The following is a 16807-nucleotide window of genomic DNA, read 5'->3' on the forward strand; positions in this document are numbered from 1 at the left end:
ATGTGTGAAGTATTTTTACAGGGCCTGTATTTCATAAGACTCTAAATCTAAAACATTTGATACTGATTTGAAGTATTGTAAGCATTTTCATTGCAAAATATAGTATATTATATGAATTTTGTGCAGTTCAAATAAATATTATTTAAAATGACAATAGGTAGTCGTAGTAGGTAATAGTAGTAGTGTACTAGTTAGCACTAAAAAATACGCTAGTACCTTTCGTAAGCTATAAATATATTTTTTAAAGTTCATTCGAATAAACTTACATTCGAATAATATAATTATTTGATTCACGAATTGGTGGTAAGTGTACTATAATCAATAATGTACTGCAGAAATAAATCATAAGATACCTACATCCTTATCTCACTATGCGAATGATTGTGCCAACATTGTGATTTATTTACCTTTCAATGTCAAGTTATGTCTTATAATAAAATTAAGCATACTTTAATTTGCATACACAATTTGTCTACTCGTGCCTCGTTAACCATGGCGGCGTCTTTAAAAGATACTTTCTTATATTTTGCATATGGTAGCAATTTATTAAAGAAGAGAATACGCATTAACAATCCTACTGCAGAATTCATGGGCACTGGCAAACTTGATGTAAATATGGATAATTTCTTTAGAAGTTAAAATAATTAAATATTATAGTTTACTATAATTAATTATGAAGGCGAATCCTTAATAATTAAGAGCGATACAACTCTCAAGAAGTTATAATCGCTTGTTTACAGAACCACCAATTGGACTTTATAAAATATTCGGATCATTGGCGAGGTGCATCAGCAACGATTGTACCAACCAATAATAAACATGTATGGGGTGCAATTTGGAGATTACATGTTAAGGACATGCCTGCTTTAGATAGGTAATATGTCTATGATGTATATATGCATAATATTTACCTAAATATAATATTTAAAGAGTAATTATTTGTTTCAAAGTAGATAATCTTATTGCAACTGATAACATTTTAGACAAGAAGGTGTTGACACAAACTGGTATTTCGCCAAAGCTGTTGAAGTTATAACCCCAGATGGAGGAAAAGTTGAGTGTCGTACATATCAACAAACAATAAATCCACCACTAAGGGGACCGCATGAAGAATTACCACTAGATAGAAGACCATCAAGTACTTACCTGGATTGCATTCTAAATGGAGCAATGGACTGCAATTTGCCTCAACAGTATATAACAGAGCTAAAAAAAATTCCACATAATGGACAGAAAGCTTCCCCAAAAATGATTGAAAAACTGAATATGTAATTGACTGGGTTTATGTTCCTATACATTCCCTTAAAAGATAACTTTGTAAATATTGTATAACTTATATAAAACAAATATAAAACTGGCCAGTTTAAACATTAATCTTTTATTTTAGATTGTAGATGTCAGTTACGACTTGCATTTGTTCAAATTTTCTGTGCTTCAAAAAGATGACCAATTTAGAAGCTGGCATCTCAAAGACATTTCTTTATTTTGCATATGGTAGTAATATGTTGTCATTTAGGATGAAATTAAATAACTTATCAGCAGAATTTGTATCTATAGCACGTTTAGATGTAAGTATAATTTAAATGCCTTACAACATATAGTTTGGTCAATTGAAGATTTATTTTTTCATTGTTATATATTTTGAAACAGAATAGTCGCCTGGACTTTATTAGGTATTCAAAGTTTTGGGGGGGACCAGCTGCTACAGTTGTGCCCACTGCAAACGCTCATGTTTGGGGCGTGATCTGGCGCATACCGATAGATAATTTGGACCGTCTTAATGAGTAAGCAAGCGTTTTTGATACTCCATTCAAGAGCTTTACTAATATTTATCTACCAACCTAGTATGTAGGTAATATTTTGCTGTTATAGTATAAATTAAATTGTTTTTATAGTTTATATATTTTTCAGTCAAGAGGGCTTAGAAAGAAAAATATATTATGCAAAGTTTGTTCAAGTTTTAACGCCATATTTAGGGATTTTATCATGTCGCATTTATATCCAAACAATAAATCCCCTACCAATTGGAGATAAGGATGAAATACCTGTAGAGCGATGGCCATCCTGGACCTATAGAAAAGTATTGATACTCGGTGCTATAGAGCAACAGCTGCCGCCGTATTATATAGAAATGTTAAAAAATATTAAAAGCAATGGACAAAAAGGATGTTACAAAATGTATTGCTATTTAATGCAGTACACAAGCAGTAAGAAGTCTTGTTTATGTATTTCGGAGAAAGCTGTCAAAAAACCGCTTCAACTAGACTTAAGAAAAATCAGAGCTCGTAAATTGAAGAAAGCAAAGTAAATATTCATATAATTACAAAGATTAAATTGAGCAAAAGAGAAAGGAAATAATAAGTCATATCAATTAAAAAATCACTTTTATTTTAAGAACGTTATAGACCTTGTTTTTATTAACTTGGTATAAAATATATTTAAACAAGGGTTTACTCAAAACTATTTTTGCTATTCTTGTAACTTTTTATTAATATAAATATTAAAATTATTATTAATAGGTACTCGGTTTTCATTAAATTAAATATAAAAATTATACACTATCTCAATCGTTTGGTGAATTTGTATCTAAATTGAGCATATAGCACAACGCTACCCCGACACTATATTACATAATAAACACGCACACAAATCACACGAGGAACACATTGATTGGAAATTATTTTATCAGTCAACAATTTACGAATAACATAATCACTAAAATGAGGTAAAGTGCCCTATTGGTGAAAATCACAATAATAAAAAATACTGATGAAAATAAGAACAAAATATTCAAAGGCAATGAAAAGCCCGCAGCGAACGCTGTGTGAGGCAACGTTGTGCGAGGCTTCGCCGCAGTCACTCCGCGCATCCTTGCTTTACCTCCACTTTACTCTATACTGCCTCCGTACAATAACTTTAATATTTAAATAGAAATAATTTAACGATTTAGTTCTCTGTGATTGGAAGAATGGCGCTGGAGTGTCTCGGCTGGCTCGTCGTAGTTAGAGAAGTAAGGTTTACAAATCAGGTAATTTACCACACGCCGAATAATTTATAGTCTAGTTATTCGCTTACCATACTTCTAATTTAGAGAATATTTCAGATGTCGATTACAGAATTATATAATTGCAAAATTATGTAGAAACATTTCGTTTTCGTCATTAGCAAAAGGCACTATGCAATTTCTTTATGATATTTAGATTTTTTTTTACAATTTCGTATTTAGATTATCATCGATTCGACTTTACATTGTTAAAAAAACAAGGTGCCTTTAGCCCTTAATCAATAACAAACAACAAAAAATATATATATACATATATGCATATAATTTATCTATTAACCAATCCTATACAACATTTTATGCCATCTGTTGCATTAATTATAATGTTCAATTTCAATAATTGCCTGGCGATGCGTTTGCTCTCTCACCACATCTCGCAATAATCATATAACACTCCAGAATTCATTGCTTCTTCGGACTTTTAATATTGTCTAATAGTTTAGCTGCGACGAATGAAAACGAATAATATTAAATAAATATTGTAAACAACTGAAACTGTATTCGTGTACTTCGGTAAAGTTCCTCATTCAATCAACAATCCTGCATTCCATTGAAGGCTGGATTTCTGAAGGCACTCGTTTATACCCTTAAACCACATTATCGTAAAAGTTATTACAGTCACATTGGACCCCCAAAGTCTGACAGTGTGGTCCAATGTCCAGGATTGTTGTATATTGGAGTCTAACTATGGTTGGATATACAACTATTTTATAATATTAACTTTTAAACTGTAACAAATAATGCGTCTAGCGTATAATTTACTTATAATAGTTTGCTATTAAAATCTTTAAGTATTCTAAAAGTTTTATTAAAAATTTTGAATACAATTCTTCGAATCTAGGGAGTTCGTATTTAACAAGCTTCGGTTTTTGCTTTCACAATGTTCCACTGACATTGGTTGCCTGTGGACTCATGCTTTGCTTGGGGTAGGAAAGTAATTATTATCAGTTAGAACTAATCATAGCTTTATCGTAATGCGAGTTTACTGGTTAGTTAATGTATAAGGATCTTGCAAATTAGCTAGACTTTGGCTACAGAGTATAGGTTATTCACACAAGGCGACCACTGTAAAATTATCATATATGTATAACGACTATTTAACAACAATGGCAGATTATCTATTGCATTGTAATTGATACGGAACACATCGATTGCAGTTTCGTCTTATGTATCTGAAGGATTGCCCGAGGCACACTTGAGCATGCATACAAAAAATACAACGTATCTAAATACAATATAATAATAAAATCTTAATTTAGTATTTTGATTTGTTTAAGTCTTTGGTGGTTAAATCCGATTTATGAAATTTTTTCCTCATTACAGTATAGAAATGACAAACGAAAATGATACGCTGATCGAATTATGAGTATTATAAACATGTATTATAACAGACGCGTAACGAATTATTGCTGTGCATCGCACGTCACAAGTGACAAATCTGTATAATGTTAAGTAGCGCACTTTCAAAAAAAGTACTCACAACAATAACAAAAACTTAAGCTAATCTACAAATTTGACACTCGCTCGAACGTTCGCCCATCCGAAACGACAGCTCTCGCCGGTCAAATATAAAGAAACGAATTAAAATAATTTGTACAAGATCTTACCTAAATTACCATTAGGTATCTATACACACTTTACAGCTTACACGGTAAACTTAACAATAATAGGCTGCGTCATAAATGACTTCGATACAACTATGTTACTGAGGTAAACTATATAGGATTCTCGTCTTCGTCGACGCCGCCCCGGGCGAAGTCGAGTCGTCGGGCGAGAAGCGCCGCCGAGCGGAATAAATAGACGACGCGGCGAACAATTCACTAGCTACGCTTACAACTAGATTCGAAGAGCCGAGCGGCGCGGCGCCCGGCCTGAGGTAGATGTGGCGCCGCTACGCCGCGTCGCGCAGCACGCCGTTGGGCCCCGCGCCCCCCGCGCCCGCCGCGCCCGCCGCGCCCGCCGCGCGCGCCTTCAGCGCCAGCGGCCGCGCCTCGGCCGGCTGCAGCGGCTCGGCCGCCGCGTCGTCCGAGCCGCGCGAGCGCAGCGACGACAGCTCGCGCACCCACGACGCCAGGCGCCCCGACACGCCGAACAGGTTGGAGCCCGAGCCCGTGGCCACCGCGCCCACGTTCACCTCGTGCATGGCCGCCTCCTCCTCTGTGACACGTCACACGCGCTCACGGTTAGCTACTGCCCGCTTGGATGCGTCTAAGTCGCACATTAAAGGGCAGCGGCAGGGATCGAAAGTTGAAGAGCACGACCGACCCTTACGGTGGTGAGTAAGAGGTAGTCGTAATTCCCGTCATCATCGACATTATCATCATCACTATATTACATAACGGGGATAAATATCGCACGCCCTTTCTGTGATCAGTCTGCGCGCTATCATCTAATAAATATGTACATCTAAATCATCTAGTACAAATTTATTCAAATTATACTATGAACTACAAGTATTACTTAGTAAAATAACTACGATTAACAATAGAAATTGAAAAAGCTTTTATTTAAGTATACTACGAAATAAATACTCTAATATAATATAATAGTCCCGCTCATTACTACAAAATGATGTTGAATCAACTTCTAACTAACCTTCTATACTAGAAGCAATAACGTGAGGTAGCGAAAAAAAAACTTGAATAAAATCATTAAAAAGTATTTTTTTCTCTAGTAATAAAATGTTACGAATCATAACTACAGCGGCCATTGGTCAGTCAGAAAATGATAACACATCGACAGGTGGCGTCAACGTACAGCATGCATACCGTTACTTACAGTTAACAGAGTGCAGCCTGCTCGGCGCACAGGTCTGGCACGTGCGGACAAACAAGAATCAAATATTACTACATATCAACTCTACATCTAAATTTACTTTTTTGTTATCATTTACTGATATTAACCAAAATGTTATCACGAATACGTTCAATTTCATATTACTTAACAATATTTTATCTGAATCTTTGATCCCTGCCGCGACACAATACTGGAAAATTTGGTGGAAAAGATTATGAATTTAATAAAAAAGTATTTAAAACAGTTTCATTCGCCAAATGGATACTAGAGTTTAGGATGCATTTGGCAAGTTAAAGTGTTTTAGCAACTAAATTCCGTCTCATACTCAAATTCCTTTATAAATATGGAAGCATCACACTTATTGATTCGGAAATGATTCCGAGATTGTTTGGAAAATAAATCTATTTGGTTAATTCTCTTTTCGACAGAACTTTACTATAAAATTTAGATCATTGTTTCGATTATTTACCCTTCAATTGTAATGGTAGTATCGCCGATCATTAAGGAACAATTCTGTTGCATAAATTATATAATTTCTAGTTTGAATTAATAGTACTTACATTTATTTTGTTGACTGATTTTAGGTCTTGTGTTAACTAGTATTAATGACAAACAGTATAAGTTTGCCACTAGCCACAAAATTATTAAAATGCATATAATTTATTACGCATTCTTCTGGCTTACGAGTCAGATGTCAAAAAGTGACTAACCAAATAGACTGTATAATATGGAAAATGAACGATATATTATATCCTCGGAAATGTAATCAAATGTGTTAATAGTAGCGCGAGACGGGGTATGAAGCTGTTGAGTCTCACACCCGCGCACTCGACTCACCCGAGGCGGTCCGCTGCAGCGCGTACATCTCCTGTCCCTGCGGGGTGTGGAAGAACGAGCGGTGCCGGAAGTAGGGCTGCGCTGAGGGCGCCAGGTCGGCGACCAGCTGCAGGAAGGACGGGCGCGCATGCGCACGGTGCGCCCAGCACGCGCGCATCAGCTCGTACAACCGGTCGGGGCAGTGCTCGGGGCGCTCCATCACGCCGCCCTCCACCACGTAGCGCACCACTTGCTCGTTGGACAGCCCCTGCCACACAAACCCGGTCAGATGCAGATTAAGGGAGACCAGCGACGATACGTGAAACTGAACGTACCTGATACGGCTGCATGGCGAGCGTTGCCATCTCCCATAACACGACACCGTAGCTCCATATGTCGCTGTTACTCGAAAACACCTGTAAAATAAAAATACGTCACAGGTTAATTATTAGCTGAGGGGTATATAATAAGTAATAATAAGTAAAATGTAATAGAGCTCACCCCGTCTTTTAAGCTCTCGGGGCTCATCCACCTGACGGGCAGGAGGCCCTTGGTGCCTTTCCTATAGTAATCAGTCTCATAAATGTCTCTGGTCATGCCAAAGTCGCCCACTTTCACGGTGAGGTCTCCGGCCACCATGCAGTTACGCGCCGCGAGGTCGCGATGCACGAACTTCTTCGCCGATAGATAGGCCATACCGTCCGCTATTTCTATTGCCATCTGAAAATAAATATTTTTTAAAGCCAAAGTCGTTGTGATCAACAATAAATCTAAAACGTGAATAAAAATAAACTATTTGTAAATAGTCCTCAGAAGGATATCTAAAAAGAATGGTTCAGCACCTGCAGGATGTTCTGCAGTGTGGGCGGCACGGACGCCGGACCCTTCTTGGGTAGAGAAGATTCCGCGTCGGGGCGGTGCGAGCGAAGGTACGTCTTGAGGTCACCGTGCTCCATCAGCTCCATCACCACCAGCGTAGGCTGTCCGCGCGACACCACGCCCAGGAGCCGCACCACGTGGTACGTGTCGAAGGCTTTCATCACCGACGCCTCGTTGAGGAACTCGATACGCTCCCTGTGAACGAATACAGTTTGAGCACACTCTCGATGAGTACACGTAAATAATCACGTCGATCCACTGCAGAGTCGAGACACTCACCTGTCAGTTGCGTGCTCATTGACAGTTTTCACAGCGCATCGAGTTTCTGGTTTACCTTTTTCTATATTCTTCACTAAGCCCTCATACACCTGCAAAAGAATCGTCAAATTAACGACAGTTTCAAAGGTTGAAGGAAATGGCATACACGGAAGCGAAGACCGACCATGCCAAAGGAGCCCTGGCCGAGCTCCCGGATGAACTCGACGCTGCTGCGCGGCACCTCCCACTCGTCGGGCACGTACACGGTGGACACGTACTCGGGGTTGACGCTGGCGAACAGCTTGGGCGCGTCGCTGGGCGGCATCAGCGCGCGCCGCGCCGCCCACGCGCCCGCCGCCACCAGCGCCAGCAGCGCCATGCAGCCGCCCACCACGCCCCACACCCACTCGTAGCTCAGCTCCGCCGTGCGCTCCTGCAAACGTGTAATCCCACATGTAGTCGTTCACATTTTCATACTACGATCTCCTCTATAGTTTGTTCGCGTTAAGAATGCAGTGAGTTGTCATTGTTTACCGGCTTTACTCCGCCCCCTGACCAATCAAATCTTTTTTAACAGCAGGGTGAAGGTGCTTGCATATTTGTGTTAAAATTCCAACAAATTATATTTGTTTTAAAGACTAAGTATAATTCATTTAAAAATACACATTAAAATAAAAAATCGAATCGGGGTGTTTATTCAACAAAATTCTTAACACTATATACAATCGTTTGCGAATCTCCCCATCGCGATATAGAAATTTACATATTTTGACATAACGTCATCTAGTAGCTATAGGTTACATTAATTATTACGTGTACAGCTTGAATAAATTAAATATAAATATATAAATAAACAAAATTTAAATTATAAAAATAAAAATATCAGTTAATAATTAATTAAATGTGAACTTGACTTTGTAATTTGAAAAGATTTGATTGGTCAAAGGGGGCGGAGTCAGGCCGGTAAACAATGACAACTCACTGCATTCTTAACGCGAACAGACTATAGGCTGGTTGCCGTAACCTTTACTCACGGGTATAAAGACGTAGATGTCGGTGGAGACGTTGCCGGCGCCGCTGAGCGAGAGCGGAGTGACCCGCAGCGAGTAGTTGCCCGGCGCCAGGTTGCGCACGAGCACGCCCCGACCATTGAGCTCGTAGTCCTCCGCCGTGATGCAGCTCGCTAAGCCCATCTCCTGCGTCGCCTGCGCAAAAAATGGATCACGTATCATACTCCACCATTTATTTTGTACGGTAAAACACCATTATTTCAGGCTAATGGAATATTAAATTAAAAGAAAAACACCACTAAAATAGTCACGTCAACACACCTGATTGTTATCCTCAACTCGCGAATGATGAACATTATACGCTACGACAAAACCATTGGGATCCTCGGGAGGCTGCCACGTAACATTTACTTCGGGCAAAGTTTTATTAGATGGCAATACTTCGGCGTGCATGTTTCGCACAACATCAGCATTCACTGAAAAATATATTGAAAAACATCAATATGAGACAACATCACATACATTACTCTGATCCCAATGTAAGTATAGTAGGACACAAATTAGATGTAGCATCGGAAAATGCGATGGAATGAAATTAAAACCGATTACTGCCGATTTATACAACCAATAGAAATAGCTCCCTATCGCGCCATTCGACGCTATTCGTCGCTATAGATTCACGCGTCAGAGAAAGCAAGTGCATGTAAATCCAGGTGTCAAATTAACGAATATGTTAGGTCATATGACATTACAAGTTATTACGTTTGTGCAAAGATCATATTCGCATGAGAAATGAATATTGATAATTTGGTATAGCGTACTCAATTCGGATGTGATCGGTTTTACGAATTTGGCCGATGCGACATCTAAGTTGTGTCGTACTATAGCTGAAGCACTTGTGTTATGGAAATCAGAAGTAACGACGGTACCACAAACACTCAGACTCAAGACAAGATAGAAAACTAATGGTAATCTACATCGACTCCGCCGGGAATCGAACCCGGGACCTCAGAGTGGCGTACCCATGAAAACCGGTGTACACACCACTCGACCATGGAGGTCGTCAATAAATATTTTTTTTGTATTAAGTTGCATTTTGGTCGTTACAGGATTTTGGGAATCCTTGATTGTATGACAAAAGTGAAGTTTTATAAGTTGAGAATGCAAAGTGTAAGAGCGGGACTCACGCCTCTCGAGAGTGCGGAAGGTGTAGTGCGCGCGCTGCGAGCACCACTCGCGCTCGTCTATCTGCGAGGTCTCGTTCTCGTGGCGCTCGCGGCACGCCCACACGTTGACCGTGTACCACGTGAAGTGCCGCAGGTTGTCCACCGTCAGCGAGCGCGCGCTGCCCTCCAGGTCGTAGTACAGGGTCTTCACGTACTCTATGAGTCGAGATGGCCCAGTGGTTAGAACGCGTGCATCTTAACCGATTATTGCGGGTTCAAACCCAGGCAAGCACCGCTGATTCATGTGCTTAATTTGTCTTTATAATTCATCTCGTGCTCAGCGGTGAAGGAAAACATCGTGAGGAAACCTGCATGTGACAAATTTCATTGAAATTCTGCCACATGTGTATTCCACCAACCCGCATTGGAACAGCGTGGTGGAATATGTTCCAAACCTTCTCCTCAAAGGGAGAGGAGGCCTTTAGCCCAGCAGTGGGAATTTACAGGCTGTTACTTTACTTTACTTTACGTACTCTGCCAATACACACGCATTCATAGAACTTACTACGTACTTCATGCAAAGCGAGTGATGATAATAAGTGATTTAAGAATAAATTAAATTATACTACGAAATCATTATCACATTAAAACTATACTCTGTATAATTTCATAAAATATAATAATAAAATTGATTGCGTTCAATTAATAGTATCGTAACTTTTTACAATACTTTTCTTCTGATTTAAAAGCTATGTTACAATCACATTAAACTTAATTAAAATATTTTATTAATCATTAGACAACTTTTTGTTAATGAACTTATTGTTACTCGTCTGTTCCGTGGGGTAAAAAAGGGTTTTATGAAATCCAAAACAAGAATAATCTATTAGTCATCTATGGACGATTCCGTATCGATTTTAAGTAGTCACTCTACGTTCTGTTTTTAGACTGACTCATAAAGAAAAAAAAAACATTAAATGTACGAAAAAAGGTTAAAGCTAAACCTTTTTTCACAATAAAGTAAAAAAGAACTTTTTTATCTATTTTAAATTACCAAAAACTAGTACTCAATAAACACATGTATTCCTATAAATTAAAATAAATCATGCTAATGTAAAAATGAAAAGCGACTACGTATTTTCATAGCGCTTTTATATCATGTAATAAATGTTTTGATATATACGTATAATTAAAACATCGTAAAATATTTACGAGTACAACCTTTACCCATAGATATGTCGTTTAATATATCTATTACACTACTGCATGCAACTTAGTGTGGACACGACAGTTCAAGGATATGTATGTAATTTAACCTGTCGAGTGATCCTTTGCGATGCAAGCGTTATACTGGCGGCGACTGCACTCTACTGAAATATGAACGTGACGGGGTGATCGTTAGATGATGGAAGCAAAGCAAGCGACAGACATGTTAAAGCTCAAATAGCCCGATGTTATCCAAATGATTATGAAATATGGACAAGAAAAGAAATATAAATTTTAATCATGCTAAAAGGTCTATGCTGAAACACTTTTAAGGCGAATTTATGGAAATAAATTTAGTATGGGTTATGAGTTTAAAGCTTTACTGTTAAAGGAAGAAAAAAATGTGAAAAAATATATAATAGATGAGCAAGCAGCATGGAATGAGATATAACTTATGTTTGATAAACTTCTTTTTCCCTTCAATTAGAAGAATACAGCTAAGCAAGATGAAGTATTAAAACAACAAAAATAATCTTACAAAAGATGATTTTAATTTGGTATTTAATTTACCATGTGCATTTTTCTCACATTTTATAGTCACGATTTGTAACTTTAGTACTTTAATAACTTATTATGATAAGCCAAGATTTTAACAATACGAAAGCTACATATTTTTCATGCTGATTAAATTTTAGCGGCGGTCAACACTAATTTAGTGAATGATTTTTCATAAAAATAATATGAGAGCATTCTTGTCGACATCACTACACATGGTTCTCAGAAGATAAACGATAAAATGTTGGATCTTAAAAGTAAAATTTGCCGAATCGTATGTACTCTTTGAGGGTGTTTAAATCACAAGTAAAATAAAACTTACTTCCTTCCGTTGCGTTGGTGTTGTTCTGCCCAATGAGTGGCACGTGCGGGTCGCCGATGATGACGAGCATGCTATTGACGCTGTCGTCTATCGAGCGCCGGAGTCTTTTCGCCGCTGACTCGTTGGTAAGCATCTTGGGTCTCTCAGTTTTCACATATACCTAAACATATTTCATCATCGAAAGCTTTCTTAACGTTTTCTTCATTCATAAGCTTTTAGTTTATATAAACGGTTAATAAGAATTGGCACAAAAGACAAGGTAACTTAAGACTTAATAGTTTCATGACCAATGATGCCAACTTTTAGAGTTTACTCCGGGCCCTTAATTTGGGGTTAAATAAGTTGCGTGACTGGTCGTGACAACGGACTCGCGCATCGCTTACATGGTTCTGAAGCGAGTTCTCGAAGTTGATGGTCTCGATACGCTCCTCCTCGGCGAGCGAGCTGAAGCGCGTGGGGCGCGCGTCGTCGCGACACGCGCACGTGCCGCTGGCCACGTCGCCCGTGCCGCCCGCGCCCCCCGCGCCCCCCGCCGCGCCCCCCGCGCCGCCCGCGCCGCCCGTGCCCCCCTCCTCGCCGCGCACCGCTATCAAGTTCACGAGCGCGCTCGCTGGGGACCGCGACGCACATTATTAGTCCACAATACTACGGCAATGGTAGCCAAGGTGATAGAGAACGACGTTCTTTTTTTGAATCGATTCGGCTTCAAACAATTATTATTTATATCTGGATTACAAAATACCTATTACCTATAAATATATATTTTGCCGTTTTTGGGATATTTATTGGTTACATTGTTGTGTCTTAGTACAAGGTTTTAATAATATTTACAAATTCATAAAAACCTTTTTCTAATAATAGAAAAGATCAAACTTACGATTGCCACAATAGTTGACGTTGAGTGCCAGGATCTTGGGCCGGTTGTAGTTATTGGCCTGTATCTCGACGTGGTAGAAGGCGATAGTACCGTTGGGCATAGACGGCGGCTGCCATTTTATTACTGCTGAATGCTCCTTAAGGGATTCCACTGTTAAGCCGAGGGGTGGACTTGGAGCTGGGAGAAAAGATCATTATTATTACTCAATCTATTATAAAACAGCACAAGAGTATAAGCTTCTCATAAAACAACGATATTAATTATCGTCTACTATAAAATACCAATGTTTCACCAACTTACGTCCAGGTAGAGTCTTGAAGTATATAATAGGACTCTGCGCGCCTTTCCTGTCCTGCAGTGTGGTGTAGGTCTTGACATATGCCGCGTATCGTGTGAAGGGAGTGAGTTGAGTGAGCGGGTAGAAGAGCGGCTGGTTGTTGTTCTTACAAGGGCTCTGCATGATGGATTTCTTGTCGATGATCACTGGCTGTGTGCTGCTATTACGGACTTCGTCCACCGTCGTGTCCACGACGTTCCAGCTGAAATTGACAACTGAATAAATACAACCCTTAAACGTAACAATTAATTATCCTCCTCATCACCTAAATCATGGGCATGTCAATAGATTTACGGTGTAGGATTATGTTAAGCGAATTAATACTCACGTATCCGAACAAGCGTCACGCTGACCGTAAAGCGTGACATTGGATTCGGTAGCGATGAAGTATATGGAGTAGCCGAGCAACTTGCGTGAGTCTGACATGCAGTACATGTTCCACTTGAGGATGGCCACGCGCTGGAATATCGAGCTCACCTTCAAATGTAGCGTGTCCTGGTAACCTGGTCAAAAGTCATAAGTTTTCAAATACCTTGCGGTATGAAAAGTAAAATAACACGATATCTTCTGCTACTATAAAAAAAACATAGGAATTTGTAGCGACTAGAAGAGATTGAAATTGCAATAAAATTTGAAGTAGTATTTTCTATACGTCTACTTATTACTCTATACGAGTTTGAATTTATTCGTAAGAATGTTTATCTAAGATAGAAAATAACGCAGTGTAGAGCCATCTTCAAGATTACCTCGCCTTTCTGACGGCCTTCTTGAACTACTTACACGTATTCTACTTACAAGATGCCTGGTCTCCATTGTTATCTTGCGACACTTCGATTTCACTGAAAGTGGACATCGGATCCTTTGTCATGGTCTTTAGTTGTTGTATTTGGTTGTAGCAGAGCTTCGGATTGAAGTGTATGAACAGACGTCCCTTCGCTATCTCTATTGACTTGTGCGTCGACCAATTCCATAACATTTCCAGATTTGGGTTGTTGAATATGTACAGGCTCTGTCCTCTGAAGAAAGAACGCATACGGTTTTATTTTATACTAGAAATCATATTTGAAATGTAAAAAATCAAGGACAATAATTAATTAATGAATACAGAAGAATTTGACGTTAAATTAATATGTATGTTTACGAGGTTGTCTTTGGGGACATTACAGACTCACTTGTTGTCGGAGCTGAGCCCACCGATGCGTCTGAGGCTCTTGAGGAACATGAGCGACACCAGGGGGTAGGATCGGATCACGCGCAGACTACCGTCTATCTCCCGGATAGCCCCTAACGCTGCCTCCAACACTGCCATGGTGTTACCTGATGGTAAAGATAAATGACAACATTTTTTTTTAATGTAGAAACATTAAACACCTAAACTTAACAGTATGTTTATTGTTTTAAGCTAAGAGAAACTACCATAATATTTCGCTATATTAGTATGAAATATTACCAATAAAAAAAATAAGTTGTTTGTATTTTTCTGACATTATACATTTTATGTAAATCATTAGTACTATGGAAATAATTTGTTTAACATATAAATCTCAAAGAGAAAAATACAAAACGTATAATTGTCATATTTAATGTTAAGTATTTAAAAAACATATTACAAACGGTCATAAGATCTTATTTTAGTTAGCCCGCTAAGACTATTTTTATTTTCAATTACATCGTGTTATTCTATTAAATACAACTTTTACAATAATAATACGCGAGTTGTCGACATAATTATACATAAACAATTGATTATTTATATCAATATTCTCAGAAAATATCTCTCATAGAAACGAACCGAGCAAGAACTCAACGATTTTATTAAGCTTTTATATAACAAAAGAATTTCGTTGAAAATACTTTTGAATATGTAACAATAATCAGATCACAAACGCGTTTCGTTAATACTAATACAAATTTGTTTATTTTGTAGTTTTGTGTCACTTTTGCCACTTTTGCCACTTTTTCACATTTTTCCATACCATTTGATTCAAATCAACTTGAGTAAGGAATCTATATATCCCCGCTGTAATCTATACCAATATTGTAAATGTAAAGTAACTGTCAGTCGCTCTATAACTGCCTAACCAAAGGATTAAATTTGACGAAATTTGCTGTTAACCAAACTTGAACTCCAAGGAGGTACATACTTTTTTAACTAACAGATGACAACTAACTCCCTAAAACGCGAACTTGTCAGTAACTTATCAATTTATTTAGTATTGGGTTACATATTTTCTTAACCCCCCTCATTATTACTTAGCATTGAATCAATGATTTTCGACCGTGTATAGACATCGTATTTATTAAGTTTTGTCGCAAAAAGTTGGTTGGCAAAAGAACGCATTATAATTCGTTTGTATATGAATTTCTTAACAACTACGAGTCGGTAACTGGTTTAACATAATGCACGGTAATTGCTCACCTCCGCCGGCCCGCAGCGTGATCTCCAGCGTCCCCTTGACGTGCGTGCAGCCGCGGAAGTGCTCTGCGGATGTGACCGAGTCGATCTTGCCGCCGAGACACTCGCGGACGCAACCCGACAGCGGGCAGGGCTCGCACGTCGAGTTCGACAAGTTGCCCACCTGGATTGAAATTACAGAAACATTGTATCACAATAAAAAAAAAAAAAGTTGACCTATTACGAGAAACAATCTCTAGTCGGTAGTTCGACTGTCTACCACGAAAGCTTTCTAGAAAATTATAATAAAAATATTTTATTCCATATCGAAATCAGTTCAGGCGTAAATTATCTTTGTAGATAAAGTTCACAAACATAGAATATCACTACATATGTAGTCTTTCTGTCTGTCTGTATGAAGAATGTTCACGATAAACTCCAAAACTACTGATCGGATTTTCACGCGGTTTTCACTAATAGACAGAGGGAGTCACAAATTAAATGGAGTTTTTCTTGTATGTAATCGCAAATACGTCATTTATAGTCTTACTTATATTTTGATGAAAAAGTTATTTAGAAAAGAAACAAAATGCTCACGTAGTTCCTTTTTTTATTTATAATAGCTTAACTCATTCACTGTATAATAGATTTTTAATTAAATTTCGAGTGTTTTAAGTCTAAACAGCAACGCTTTGTTGTTGATTATTTATGCGTTATACATTCAATGTTAACAAATAATAATAATAAATAATACATTAGTGTGATACAATAACGTCGTATTCTCGATGCGATTCAATTCGACATACAACGGAAAAGAACTAAAGTACAATAAATAAAATATTTAATTCACACTTTCGAAATAGAATGGATACACCCACGCACACACACACACATTTAAAGGAATACTTGAAAGAAACGGGACGTGCTTTGCATCGTGGACTAATATCATACATTCACTTGTATGGAGTCAAAATAAAGTTCAACCTTTGTCGAAAGTTCCCTTCTAACCTAACTATCGAAATGATTTAGCGAACACTTATTCGAGGCACGTGACACGTCGCCACGATTCTAAGAAAACGTATACAATAAGGTGAAAACAGGACCACCAAATTTACTGTTAAACATATTA

At 38.3% G+C, this 16807-nt stretch overlaps 3 protein-coding genes across 3 annotated transcripts in view; 2 read left to right on the forward strand and 1 right to left on the reverse strand.

Moving 5' to 3' along the window:
* Nucleotides 1-340: 340 nt before the first annotated feature.
* On the forward strand, nt 341-1368 carry LOC124543903 (gamma-glutamylcyclotransferase-like). Its single transcript, XM_047122226.1, has 3 exons — nt 341-609; nt 741-874; nt 984-1368. The coding sequence occupies exons 1-3, from the start codon at nt 424-426 to the stop codon at nt 1270-1272; spliced, it is 609 nt and encodes a 202-aa protein (XP_046978182.1). The 5' UTR covers nt 341-423; the 3' UTR covers nt 1273-1368.
* A 26-nt stretch (nt 1369-1394) lies between these two features.
* LOC124543897 (gamma-glutamylcyclotransferase-like) lies at nt 1395-2384 on the forward strand. Its single transcript, XM_047122218.1, has 3 exons — nt 1395-1568; nt 1651-1784; nt 1912-2384. The coding sequence occupies exons 1-3, from the start codon at nt 1395-1397 to the stop codon at nt 2306-2308; spliced, it is 705 nt and encodes a 234-aa protein (XP_046978174.1). The 3' UTR covers nt 2309-2384.
* Nucleotides 2368-16807, reverse strand: part of LOC124543882 (insulin receptor-like) — a 64453-nt gene continuing 50013 nt past the window's right edge. The window contains exons 9-26 of the mRNA XM_047122205.1: nt 15703-15862; nt 14456-14600; nt 14079-14299; nt 13612-13786; nt 13247-13485; nt 12947-13123; nt 12453-12679; nt 12070-12229; nt 10008-10202; nt 9142-9296; nt 8845-9015; nt 7995-8243; nt 7832-7920; nt 7516-7747; nt 7175-7393; nt 7009-7089; nt 6695-6941; nt 2368-5218 (exon numbers count right to left, since the gene is read on the reverse strand). Coding sequence (XP_046978161.1) covers nt 4953-5218; nt 6695-6941; nt 7009-7089; nt 7175-7393; nt 7516-7747; nt 7832-7920; nt 7995-8243; nt 8845-9015; nt 9142-9296; nt 10008-10202; nt 12070-12229; nt 12453-12679; nt 12947-13123; nt 13247-13485; nt 13612-13786; nt 14079-14299; nt 14456-14600; nt 15703-15862 — 3408 coding nt within the window. The 3' untranslated portion in view covers nt 2368-4952. The remainder of the gene's footprint in view (nt 5219-6694; nt 6942-7008; nt 7090-7174; nt 7394-7515; nt 7748-7831; nt 7921-7994; nt 8244-8844; nt 9016-9141; nt 9297-10007; nt 10203-12069; nt 12230-12452; nt 12680-12946; nt 13124-13246; nt 13486-13611; nt 13787-14078; nt 14300-14455; nt 14601-15702; nt 15863-16807) is intronic.

This window comes from Vanessa cardui, chromosome 1 (genome assembly GCF_905220365.1).
Source record: "Vanessa cardui chromosome 1, ilVanCard2.1, whole genome shotgun sequence".
NCBI lineage: Eukaryota > Metazoa > Arthropoda > Insecta > Lepidoptera > Nymphalidae > Vanessa > Vanessa cardui.